The sequence below is a fragment of the Coenobita brevimanus genome, chromosome 91 (genome assembly GCF_032717465.1).
Source record: "Coenobita brevimanus isolate Jiangsu-jjx chromosome 91, ASM3271746v2, whole genome shotgun sequence".
Taxonomy (NCBI): Eukaryota; Metazoa; Arthropoda; class Malacostraca; order Decapoda; family Coenobitidae; genus Coenobita; species Coenobita brevimanus.
Window position 1 is genome coordinate 4,384,485 of NC_137044.1, and position 13,790 is coordinate 4,398,274.

General features: G+C 42.4%; 1 protein-coding gene across 1 annotated transcript in view; it reads right to left on the reverse strand.

Annotated features, from left to right (window-relative positions):
- Positions 1 to 304: 304 nt before the first annotated feature.
- LOC145411976 (monocarboxylate transporter 9-like) overlaps positions 305 to 13,790 on the reverse strand; it is a 54,897-nt gene continuing 41,411 nt past the window's right edge. Inside the window, exons 3-5 of the mRNA XM_080281947.1 lie at positions 4,443 to 5,706; positions 3,831 to 4,051; positions 305 to 3,362 (exon numbers count right to left, since the gene is read on the reverse strand). Coding sequence (XP_080138073.1) covers positions 3,187 to 3,362; positions 3,831 to 4,051; positions 4,443 to 5,706 — 1,661 coding nt within the window. The 3' untranslated portion in view covers positions 305 to 3,186. The remainder of the gene's footprint in view (positions 3,363 to 3,830; positions 4,052 to 4,442; positions 5,707 to 13,790) is intronic.

Sequence of the window (13,790 nt, forward strand, 5' to 3'; positions counted from 1 at the left end):
TACGTATGGAAATCTCGTTTAAAAATATTTAAACGGGTAACAGAAAATACATATCTATTTATATTAATGCTGTACTTATACATTTATCAACAGTACGCTATATACAGCATATCACACAGTATAACGTGATGTCGCATGTGTGTGTGTGTGTGTGTGTGTGTGTGTGTGTGTGTGTGTGTGTGTGTGTGTGTGTGTGTGTGTGTGTGTGTGTGTGTGTGTGTGTGTGTGTGTGTGTGTGTGTGTGTGTGTGTGCGTGTGTGTGTGTGTGTGTGTGTGTGTGTGTGTGTGTGTGTGTGTGTGTGTGTGTGTGTGTGTGTGTGTGTGTGTGTGTGTGTGTGTGTGTGTGTGTGTGTGTGTGTGTGTGTGTGTGTGTGTGTGTGTGTGTGTGTGTGTGTGTGTGTGTGTGTGTGTGTGTGTGCGTGCGCGCGCGTGCATGCGTGTGCTTGTATGAAGCGCAAGTACAGTGTAATGGACTTGATCAGTTGATCACACAAAGTTCCTGATGCAGTGAAATAGGATGAAGTAGATGCATCACAGTTCAGTTAGTGTATAATCCTGCACCACGTCCTACCTTCCACTTCCCGTTCATCTCTTAAACATACTTAAGATAAATACCCTGTCCTAACTAAAATCTGTTTTGCAGGAAGAATGTGGAAAGGAGAATGCAGGAGCTTTCTGTGTCTTTTTCTACATGCAGAAACAAATCGTAGTTGCGAGAGGAAAGTCTTGTGTGTGTGTATATATATATATATATATATATATATATATATATATATATATACACGCACAGGTATATATTTATTAATAGCCCCGAGTCTATACACCAGTGTGAAGGGTTTCAAAAATCTGGATACACCTGTTGCCTATGAGGCATTTCTGGGTGTCCTAACTTTTTACCCAGTCTATTTTAACCCCTTCAAGCAGGTGAGGTATTTTCTATCACATTGTAACTAATACAGACGATTTTTTTTTTTTTAAGCTTGAGAAGGAGATATTCCGAACTTGAGAAGTTAGTGACAGCCTTGCATAACATGAGCTTTCGTAAGTAAAATAGAACCGTCCAGTTGTAACGAGAATAAAATATATAATACTCAGTTCTCTGAAGCTTATGAACCCATGATCACCGAAATTACACTGCAGTATTTTATCACAGGAAAGGAAACATTTAGCAGTGGAAGGAATGATATAATCAGTTTAACAAATGAGATTAAATTGTCAGCCATTGTGTGTGCAAGCGAGTTATGTACAAGCAATTCCTGATAAAAATAACAGAGGCTTTTGTGCTTCTGTCTCATACATGAAAATTTCGAATGTGGTAATACGGAGTTGGGAGATTCATCCTCTGTACAACTGACACATTTTATAAATCAGGCTGTATCTTAAATTTAAATCAGCCTTTTCAGTAAAGGGCCTGTTTACATTCATTCAAAATCAGGATGGCTCGGAGATTATAGAACGTATTATTGAACCTAAGATTGCCAAGAGGAAGGCAAACCACTGATTTTTATACAACTGGTTATGAATGTAAAGTGGAATGTATTGAAACCATTTCCTATTCCTACAGTGTAAATAAAAATTGTCCGCCGTCAGTTGGGGGTTTGACATCACTCCTGTACTCGTTTAAATAATACAGCTGTACAGTATGACGTTGCTGTGAGCCTGTTTACATAACATTTATTCGAGCCATGATTTTTCAGCCTACTCGCACAGTAGCCTATATTTGTAAGTACAGTGAACAAGCCACTTGCCGAACAGTTTCCATTCAATGAATTTTATTATGTCTACATATTTCGATGACGTTGAAGAGTCAGCATCATTGGTATTGTATGTGTCCTGTTCATATCGCCCTAGTCTGTTCACGATTTTAAGCATTAGGTGGGAAGATCACTTTCTGGAACTAAAATACAGGGAAAGGAAAGTTCCATTTCCAGTCTGATCCTCTTGCATCGTAAGAGCTACATTGATGCCTGCACCTCAGATGGTAAGCGATACGACAGTCACATGCCTAACCATTCGTCGCCCTCGTATGCCCTGTTTTTTGCAGTTAAGGTTAATGTAAATAATGAAAAGAGGCGACAGTGAATGAACTCAAGGTTAGGTGCTTGAGAAGTGCCTGTGGTGCCTGCCATTCCAGGTGAGGTGCCGGTGATGTATGCCCTGGATGCGATAACTGCTGGGAAGTATTTAACGGCAAATATTGTGGTCCGAGTTAACGTATTCCAAACTGGACGGATCTGGCTAAGCCTAAGGTCCCTGCATGACAAATAGTAATCCTAAAATAACTGTATGACGAATTTTACGTCATGCCGATTATAATACTGACAAATGCACATTTAGAAAGACCTTATTGTCGAGAATTGCAGTCGAAGTGGGTCCCGGTTGGAGCCACACTAATGCTATTTTACCATACTAGCATTTCCCAACAAACCCGGATCCATAAAACATTTCCGATGGCGTAAACCCAGATACATCCGCATTTTCACTCACTATCCTGCGTCCTCCTCATGAGGTGACAGGTTGTAGATAAGTAAAGTTACACTTGTTCATGAGGAATGTACACTTCCAACTCGGAGTTTAGTGTAATACTGTAGTTCCTCGTTTTCTAATCAAGAGAGTTAATTACGTTTTGATTACGCCTTAAAAAGGAGCACATATCAACAGCTTGACCTGCGTCTCGCCAAGGCACAGTCAAATTGGCGGGTAAAGAAGTGGGTGCAGTGAACAAGAGAGCATGGAATGGAAATCTGGTGGGCGCTGGGGCTGGAGCAGGAAAGTATACCGTATAGAAATGGACGTTGTACGACTAGTGGTCTGAGGGCAGCGAAGTTTTCCCCAACAAAAAGCAAGAAAGCAGTGAAGAACGCAGTCAGGGTATATTTCTTGTTATATTCCGGGAATGAAAGTATCACTGGGGATCAAGAAATTGGCGTGGGGCATAAAGAAGTGGGTGAGATGACCTGGTATTGTAGTGGGGTGTTTGAAGGATCCATGAAGGAATACCGTGTGAAAATGGATGCGATAGGATTAATGGTCTGAGTCCAGTGAAGGTATAATTTAATGTTTTCTCCAACGCGAGCAAGATAACATTGAGCTCTTCTTGCATTCCTGGCGACTCGCAACACACCCTGTTTTGTGGATCCGGGCCATTGAGAATATAGTTCTATGGAACCTGTCTTGGTTAGTGCTTTAACAAGATTCCTCGTCTGAGTTTGGGAGCGGTGAGGCGTTGGTGTAAAGGAGACGGCTGCGGCAGTGGTGTATGAGCGGCATCGTGATGGCCACCAAGAAAGACCCCGCCACCATGCTGCAGCCCATCAGCAGGTACAGCGCCAAGTAGCTCTCCGTTGCGTCGAACAGCACACCTGCACAAACACCATATTAAAAACTGTCGCACACCATCAGAAGCAAAAATTAATGACTTTAGAATTCTCGTCCTATAGATAAAAAAAGTAATAATTACTGAAGTTGTCAATAAAAGATAACCATTAGTCTATGTAAGTTTCTGTTTGCTTGAGTTTTGTACTGTGATAAATATTTATTGTGACTACGGCCCAACAACTGTATTAAGCTTGATTTAAAAATTAAGTGCGGTTTATAAGTACTGGAGTACAGAATGAATTTTTAGTTTTATTGACGGTTGTGGGCATACGAAGCAAAGCTATTTCCTGGCTTCCGGAGATCGGATGTAAGGCTTTACAAAGCCACTGACATTGGAGAATTTGCTTGCTCTACTCTGTCAGTCCAAATAAGCATATTGAGATATCGCTTACTCCTCCTTAGTGGAGAGGTTTGCTCCTATAGTGATCTATGCATGAACTGAGACTCCATACCAGTCATCTGTGGAGAAACGAAGTTCATCAACCCGTTGAAGAGCCTGACCAGGCCGTACGAGGCAGCGAGATGTGAGGCGCCGTGGTGATGGGCGAGGATTGGGGGGACCATGACAAACCAGGAGCCCACCCCAAACCCGTACACCGCCAGCACTGCTGTCAGCCCAAGAAACGTGGTCCCCAGGGGCACCAACAGCACGGACACACCCGCCGCCAAAGAGCTGAACACAAACACATAATCTCATCAGTTCGATAATCTCTCTCTCTCTCTCTCTCTCTCTCTCTCTCTCTCTCTCTCTCATTATCATATATACGCTGGATATTTTTTCAGTTAATTCATATTATTACCGGGTGATTATCCATCATAGAACACACACACACACACACACACACACACACACACACACACACACACACATTTCTCAGTGTTTAAATGGGCATTTTATATCCTCTGTGAAATGTGGTGTTATGTTGATTGATAGGTATTCGCAGTTAGATCATAGTTCCTGGAATTTTTAATATTTTCTCTATGGAAATTGAACACATTGTTATTATGCATGTGACCCACTGAAAATTGTCAAAATAATGTTGAAACTGTAAAATGTGACTAACCAAACACAGTAGATGTGGTGAAGCTTGAAGAAACCCAGGTCTGATACGAATCCTGTTCCTAAGCGACCGATCAAGTCGAAGACGGAGGATATGGAGAGTATGGTGGGGATGTAAGAAGTTGGAATGTTGACGGACTCAGCATAGGCAGGCACATAGAACAAGGTGAAGGGTGCCCCACAAGCCATTAATACCACTGAGATAGCCATGGTCCAAAATAGGCCATTACGCAGCAGCAATGGATCACACAAGTCGGCACACACCCCACACCAGCGGCAGCAACCACCAGGACCCTCATCTGGCTTGGCTGGTTGGATGTCCTTGTCTTCTTCTGGTTTTGATTCTTTTTGGGTGTCTTTGGCAGTGTCAGAGACCAAACTGGCACTCTCCTGCATTGTGTGTTCATCGTTCTCCGCTTCCTGGACTGACTCCATGATTCTACTCTGGGGTACGCGAATGGAACTCTGCCGGGTGACTGAGGGTCTGGCTTCCTGACCCAGAGCCGTGCGGGACAGGGAAGATCGACGAAAACTGCCACGGTGAACTACGGAGGTGGGAGTTCCCACTCCTTCCTCCTCGGAAGACAATCTTAATACACTAGGATGCTCTGCAAAGAGAGGTAACCGCATTGTAGACAATTTGCTTCCAGTACGATTAAAGAGCGAGGACCTGCTGCCTGTGGGAGAGTCAGTTTCTTCCAAGGGTCTGCTGTCCAAGGAAGGGGAGGCGCGGCCTGACACGGACCAGGAGCGGGCATAGTGCGTTAAATCTGGAATGCTGTTCATCATCGATGCGGTTCTTAGGAAGGAAACTTGACGGTGCAGTTCTTCCTGCCTTAAATCTGTTGTCGTGGTGTGTTTTCTTGAGATCTTCTGCCACAGTGCCCTTGAACGAGATGCTGTTGGAGATTTAATCCTATCATGTGCTGACTGGCGCCATGGGGAGGCCGGGATTTGAGACAGGAGCTTATTTTTCCCAGCATCCTCATCTACCTGATTTTGCCGCTCCCTGGCTTGTATGAGGGCGTGGTGTGAGATGGGGCGGTAGAGCATGGAGGCGGCACAGATATGCAGCTGGAGACCAGCCAGGATAAGAAAGGTACCCCGAAGTCCATACTGGTCCAGGAGGAAATCCGCCAGCAGCGGTAGCATGAACCCACCCAGGGCATTGCCAGACACGCAGATGGCGGAGGCAAAGGCTCGTCGCTTCTCAAAGTATAGTGAGACGATGAGCACGCCAGGAGTCGTGGTGAGTCCAGCCCCGAGCCCTGAAAAATAAAAGTGGTATTGACCAGATTGTCATACAGAAGAAAAGCTTTAACTAATCCACAACGAGGTGTGTCTCCTAAGCTGAAAAAAATGTTTGATGGCAAATAAAGTGAAAATAGATAACATCCTGGCTAATACATGTATAATGGGTCTTCTGCAGCTAAAAATGACACAGTAGCAATACCAATAGGCTGCAGGATTCGCAGTATGTCCCGTGAATGTGATGGTGGATCTCTTACAGTATAAACTGTAAAATATATTACTGTTTAACCTTTGCAACAAAGACTTTGCACCACAACCACCACCTCCATCACAATCACCACCGTCGCCAAGTTTCCACTACAATATGGGGTGGGTAACTAAAAGGTGGTGTGTCAAAGCAGACGTTACCATCAGTATACTACTAATGAAAAGACTGACATAGACATAGATACATAGATGATCACAGACAGACATACAGACAGACAGTTAGATAGATATTCCACAATGTTTGCCGGTAGCCAGAATAAAACTGAGGTAATGTTGGTGAAGGGGTGAAGCTAAATACGACCTCTCCTCCTGATTTTACTCCTTTTGCCCACAGACGATTTTATTCAGCATGGGGAGGATCTCTAGTAGTGTAGGAGATAGAAACACTCTCCATTAACTCCTTCGTTACGAGAAGCCTTCCCTAAGCTGCAGAAATTTCGCGTTTGGTAACAAGAACAAAATGGAATGTCATGGCGCTGATGTGGTTGATGTGCAAATACAAAAGTCCTTGGTAGATGCGGAATCATCAGGGTTGTTATATAGGGCTTCATGTGAAGTGAAGCACCTTGCATGAGAATATATTTAGGGAGCGACTGACTGACTGACCCGCTCAAGTAATGCATCTTCATCTAAAAAGGGAATCATCATCAGGATCCATGGTCTTGGAAAGTTAAAAAAAAAAAAAATGTCATGGATGATGTACTGATAATGTATTCTTGCTGTCACCAGATTATTAAAGTTTGGGAAGGACGTCTTGTAGTGTAACGGTTAGAAATTTTCACCATTAACCTCTTCAGTTCTCCTTTAGCTGAATAACATCGTCTGGTGGTAGCAAATATGTGAAAAATGGCGTCATCGTAGTGAAGAGGTTATAGGCCCGTATACATGTAAGCCACGCGCTGTCGCATCTCTTCCTTACAGGTTTATTCCCACGTCAGCCCTGTCATGGTCGGGACAGTTCTTGTATTCTTGTATTCGAGTGTCCAAAGAAAAGTGAAAGTCGGTGCTTGAGTGACAGAGGCAGTAGTGGGATGATGATGATGATGCTCCACAGTTGCGTAAAGTACAAATCCCGAATATTAGTCTCACAGATAAATCCCAGTTAAGGGGTTATTAGTTCGGGGATAGGAGACAGTTACTATCTGGTTCAGTGGTAATAGTAAGCATTTTATCATTGCGAAGAGGGACAACAAGAAAACCAAAGGTGATAATCATTTCCCTACTTGAGTTTGTGGTTATCCTTGTGACATAATTATCTGTGATTTCTGTCCATATTTATTTACGTGTAAATGAATTCCTCTATTTTCGTTCATTTGATTAACCTTTGAAATCGTTACTGATTTATAGTATTGCGTTTGCATGGTGTAGTGGGGGAGTTAGAAATCAACCATGTTCCGTCCATATTATCTGCAACAGAAGTAAGTGGGCTTCGTTTTCTACAGCATTTCCAGTGAGTATGAGTTCGCTTATTGAACTGAATTCGGCATTTCAATGCATGAATGGAGACTTAATGATTACATGGCACATTTTACAGGGCGCTTTGTCGGCAGCTCCTAGGCTTATATTGTTCTTTTATTGTTTCTTGGATCATACGTACCCAGTCATTGTAGTGTTGGGAAATTGGGTTGTGGTGATTGATGCTTCTGATGATGGTGATGATTATAATTATGAGGAGGAGGAGGAGGAAGAGGAGGAGGTGGACGAAGAGGAAGAGGTGGAAGAAGAGGAGATGGAAAAAGAGAAAGAGGAGGAGGAGGAGGATGGAGGAGGAAGATGATGGTGATGGAAGATGGGTGATGATGAGGGCTGGTGGGGATTGATGATGATGAATCCTCTCCAACATGCCTAATATCTAATAGCGTACACATCACTTCGTTGTATTATCGCCACAGTTACATTTTATAATATTTTGTCCCGTAAAGTCAGTCCGCTTTGTATTTCTACTATTTATGTTTTCACCGCATCAGTGCGCATTAATATGGCACCATTTACTTTTCGTCATACTTGCATTAATTACCATCATCACTGCTTTATGCTACACACTGAGATCGAATGAATGCTAGGCAGGACATACAATCTTTCTGTAATTTCATGCTCTTGCAGCGTAAAGTGCTTGGTTGATCCGTTGATATTCGTTTATTGTCCTGTTTCATAATTTTGTCCACTATGAATTCTTCGTGGCAAACAAGAAGAATGTTACCTACGTAATCATATGTCGAAAGAGACAAACACAAGGAGCTAGAGTGGGAGACAGGAAACCCTACCACCTTATCGTGGCATTGGGCTATATTGAGCCCATCGGTCACCAGCTGGTGCTGCAAGCAGTCTCATACTTTATACGACGTGAAAATGAAAAATATTTTAACGAACTATTGGAAGAAATAAAAGAGCCAAACCATAGGTTTTTTGCATGTATGTAGGCTAAGTGTACTTTTGAGAGATGTACTGTAGCTGCGAGCTGTCCTCCGTGTTAAGCGCCAACACTCGTTTTTGTACTACAGTATAGATATCGAGTGATAATGTTCGTGTGAATAGATATAACTAATATGATATCTCTAGATGGGAATAAAATCTGATGGTACTGAGTTCAGAAACACGGTTTTAATAATTGTATTACTTGTAGACATGACGCAGCCAGGTAGCCGATTAACGTAAAGTCGTAAAGCTGTCTTCACACCTCGGCTTCCCCAGGGTGTAAGTTCCGAGCTTGGATCGAAGCATGCACTTGTTACCAGGAGCGAGGAGGAGGAGGAGAATGGAGGGGGTGCCAGTTTGTTTGAGAGAGGACAAAGGTAACAAGGGAATGCAGGCAACAGACCCTGAATTTGCTAAACGTTGCATGCCAACAAACTACTCTGTAATATTACCCTTCGTCCTCCACATACTATACTCGGTCGGTCAAAATATGGTACTCACACCTGTGAACGCCAGGTATCAGAAATTCCACTCAGATGACTCCTCTGCAAGGGTGGTATGCCTGAATGGGAAGCGGCCACACAAAGGTGTCAGTGAGGAATATACATGAGTGTCATTTATTATTGTCATTTGTTATTGTCATTTATAATTATCGGCACTATTTCGTATTAAGCTTACTCGGTACAAAATATTTGAAATATGTTCACAATAATAATAATCAACAATGGTATTGTGATAGATCTACAGTGTTGCGCAAGAACTGCTTTGAAGAACTGTTTGAGCACATTATTATTAGGTAGAGTATTATTGTGTTAATATAATCGTAGAATTATTATGATTCATTCCTCCAGTCATACCAAGCTTTATTTAACCCAGAAGGCGATCGTAGTTTTTAGGACGAATACTTCCCAGACATTAAGTGTTTATCTATTGTTTCAGATCACAATCCGAGTCATAAAGGAGGGGTCATGCCTTGATATACGTTTTAAAAATGTTTTTTGAAACAAACGAAAAACCCATTAAGAACCCCTGGCTAGAATGAGTGTCATTAGCATAATTAGATTTAGTTTTGGTGTGTCCACTTTCTGCCACATTGTTTGATTACATTATTTTCAAACTATATGCAGTTCTGTAGACTCGCTTAGTAGAAACTGTTCAGATATCTGAATCCTCGTGATGAATCTGCTGAGTGGAAAACATCCACACCTGTGATGAGCAGAGCTACCAGTATGCTGTTCAGGCCAAAGCTACTTGCCCATACTGGTTCGTCCACATTTCATTGTGTTACACTCCCTTCGGGTAAAGATCATTCTTTTACCGAGTGTACATACAAAGTATATTATACTAATTAGGGGTTGTACTTTGGCTAACGCATGATAATTTTATCCTTCAAAGGAAGGGAAGACTTAAAGGGCTTATCGTGACTAACATCAGGCTACTGTATAGTGCTTGTCATTGGAAATCCCCTCGTCCTCCATCTCCCCTCACTGACATACCTACCCGATGCATAACTCGCCTTTCCCCCCTGATCACTAGCCAGTGCTTCCATCAACTTTAGCAGCCCAGCGCCCTCATACTGTTAGAGGTTTGTTCTGAGTAAAATAATATCTTCTGGTGGCAGCAGGAAGATATAATAATACGTCATCAGTGTGAAGTTTAGAGTTCATACTTTACGGAGAGGTGCCTGCTAGCGCTACGTGGTAGGGGCGGGAGTACAGCCAACTGTACATCGATCAAAACAAGCATCTAAAGCTTTTGTCTTTGCATTCTGAAACAGTGGACGAAGCCTTTGAAGATATTCTTTGATAGTAGTTCATGGGATTTTATGTCTGCCGTTATTATCATTACAGCATAAAGAAAGAACTTCATGCACCAGAAGAAATATTGTCGATTTAGAAGTATTTACCTTCATAAAACGCGACAGGTAAACACACTTACTGTGATACCATCGACCACCTAGCTGAAGATACAAATTTGTCAGGTGTACATGAAGCAGGTGTGGAGACTACTGCATATCTCCATTGACACTGATAAGCACTAAGCATGACAGTGATGTAGATAAAACTCCTTTATTCTCTCTACAATACTTTTGTTTTCATCACTGATGAATGCTTGAATTTCCTTTTAGAGTACTAGCAGCATTTTTGTATCATTGAGGAATGCGCGTAACTTTTTTTTTTTTTTTTTTCTATAACACTGGTCCTTCATTCTTTCCTCTTTCTTCTGCCTGTGGGTGACTCGACACTGACTGACAAGCCAAATGGTTTCCTGTACACCAGGAAAGTATTTACTACTCTGGGTGGTAATCATATAACCAAATTTTGGCGCCTGGTGGTTTAGTGGGTAATTATTGTGCTCCAATCGGATTGAGCCGGTGAAGATTTATATCCAAGGGGTGGTTAGGGTTTATTGCTCACGTAATGCCACTCTGGGATGAGTGAGGTTGGTCTCTCTCATCTTAAATTTCAGGACCAACTGCCTAGCCCCGGGCTCCTACGCTCCTCATGGGGCAACGTAGGATGATGGATGGATGGATAATACTGGTCTGTCAATCTGTTATCCAGTTTTTATTGCCCCATCAGAAGCGTAGGAGCCCAGGGATAGGCAACTTAGTCCACGTATTTAGAGCGAGTGACCAGTTGCTCTTCCTTCAGCGATATTATGAAATTATTAAACTCATCCACTCTTCGGAAGAAATCCTTTATGGGCCCCATCTTGTTAAAGGGCCTTAACCTTTAGAGCACAAGGCGTCCATTTGGATATATGGTTACCACCCAACTTAGTACAGTGAATGTTTTCCTGGACCAAGAGAAACCATTTGGCTTAACATTCAGTGCATTCTTCATGAGGCGCGCCCACCTACTACATTTTTTTTTTTTTTATGCGCCTGCAGTTAATCTAATGCTGAAATAGTGCATGAGAATGTTTAGACAAGTAATTGGCACCAGGCCTTCTCATGATTGAAACTGCAGTAATTTAGCCTCATCAGTTGTGCTGAAGGTAGGGCAGCATCAAAGGCGAGCTATGATATACGTTGGTGTGTTGCTGAGACGCACGTCCAAGTAAGGCCATAGCTTTTAATAAAGAGCTCTCGGCAACAGAACCGGGCATACACGAAACTATTTTGGTTGGTTCGGGAGGATGCTTAACGCCTCTTCCTCACCGGTTTATTTAGCATATTTCAACTCATTCTCTTTACTTGGCCTGAATTAAATCGTTGGGAATCGACCAAACTGAAATGCAGTGTTCGCAGTTACCATACCACAGGCTAAAGTAGATAGTTTGTAACCCCTCGCCCCCGTTTGGAAAAAAGAAGGAACCCAAAGCTGACCGCCAGCAAATATTGTCGCTTCCAGAGAACATGGAATAAACATTAATTCCAGATTCATGTATAGTCCATTTCGAGATGTCTGGATACATTGCTTGTTAAAACTCGGTCATAGACTGTGGAGGGTTCTGCTGAGCTGTATAAAATTGTTTGGGGATTGTCACAAAGAACGTTTTTACGTCTCAATAAGTAACATATATATATATATATATATATATATATATATATATATATATATATATATATATATATATATGGTTTCGTGGGTAATTGCAGCACTCCAGTCGGATTTAGTCGGTGAAGGTCTGTATCCAAGGGGTGGTTGGGGTTATTGCACACATAATGCCACTCAGGGATGAGTGAGTCTGGTCACTCTCATCTTAAATGTCAGGACCAACTTGCCTAGCCCCGGGCTCTTACGCTTCTCATGGGGCACCGTAGGATGGATGATGGATGGATGATATATATATATATATATATATATATATATATATATATATATATATATATATATATATGGTACATATTGAGACGTATAAACGTTCTGTATATATGATGTGAAACAGAGAGAGAGAGAGAGAGAGAGAGAGGTGGTAGGGAACCTCATAAGCCCACCGGAATAGCCGTGAGATCTATACGACGGCTGGGGCTATGCTTTGCCTGGAGGCTTCAGACAACGAGGGATAAAAAAAAAAGAAAAAAAAAGTACGATCATTTCCCCGTCGCAACTAAGATTCGTTTTGGGAAGAAGGACGAGAAAGAGACACCACAATTTTCTCACGTCTCCTGTTCGTGCTGCAGAAATGTGTCTTATTTATGAGAGTGAAAGCATCGTAAGTTATTGTGTGAATCACCCCCCTGGTCCCTTGCCAACACCGAGGCCAAGGAAACTGTGGAGAGAGAAGAGAAGGAGAGAAGAGAAGAGACAGGGCGTGCCCAAGAGAATAGGTGGGGGGGGGTAATGATCATGCCTTCCCTCTCTTTCTTCATTCGCTATTCTTACCTCATTATTTTCTCTTCCTTTCACTTCCATTCTTGATATTCCTTCCTTCCTTTATCTCTTTCTTTCCTTCTTCCCGTTCTCTTCCCTTCCTGCCATCCACTATTCCCTTCCTGCCTTCAGCTTTTCCCTTGCTTCCATCTCTTCCCTTCCCTTCCTTCATTCTCTTCTCTTCCTGTCATCCTTCCCTCTCCTTCCTTCCTTCTGTCCAGCCTTCCTTCCTTCCCTTCGTCTATCCAGCCTTCCCTTCTCTTCGTCTATCCAGCCTTCTTTCCTTGCTTCCATACTTTCTTCCTTCGTTTCTTCCATCCTTCCTTCTTTCTCTTTCCTTACTTTTCATTTCATTCCCTTTCCTTTCCTTTCCCCTCTTTTCCTTTCCTTATCTTCTTTCCTCTTCCCTTCCCTTTCTTTCCTGTTCTTCCTTGTTTTTTCATTCCTTATCTGCCCTCCTCATCTTCCCGTCCTTTCTTATTTTCCCTCCTCCTCTTCCATTCCTTATCTTCACTCCTAGTCTTCCCTTCTCATCTTCCTTTCCTTATCTTCCCGTCCTCTTCCTCTCCTTATCTTCCTCTTTCTCTTTTGTTCCCTATCATTCCCCTTCCTTTTCCTGTCCTCATCTTCCCTCATTCCTCTCCTGATCCTCCCTCCTCCTCTTCCTTCTCATTTTCTTAATTGCCTTCCCGCTCTTCCCATCCCTTCCTCTCATTCTTTTCTCTTCTTCACTTCCCATCATCTCCTTACTTCTCTCTCTATCTTCCCATTTCATCATCACTTCATTTCCTTATTTTTTTTGCACGTCTTCCATTCTCTTCCGTTCTTAATCTTCCTTCCTCTTCCCCCTCTGACCTTCTCTTCCATTGCACGTCATTTTCCTTTCCTCACAGCCTCCCATTAGGTTGTCAAATAAATTACCCTATATCACACAGCTTCCTTAACTCTGCCTGCTGGGATTTCTCTGGACATAATAAAAGTGTCTGATGTCACACAGATTCCCAGGTTTATTAATACTAGAGAAAGGATAATACTCGATGGTGTTTGAAGCATGTGACTGCAAGTATTTCTCAAAGTCGAACAGTATCTTATGGTTATAT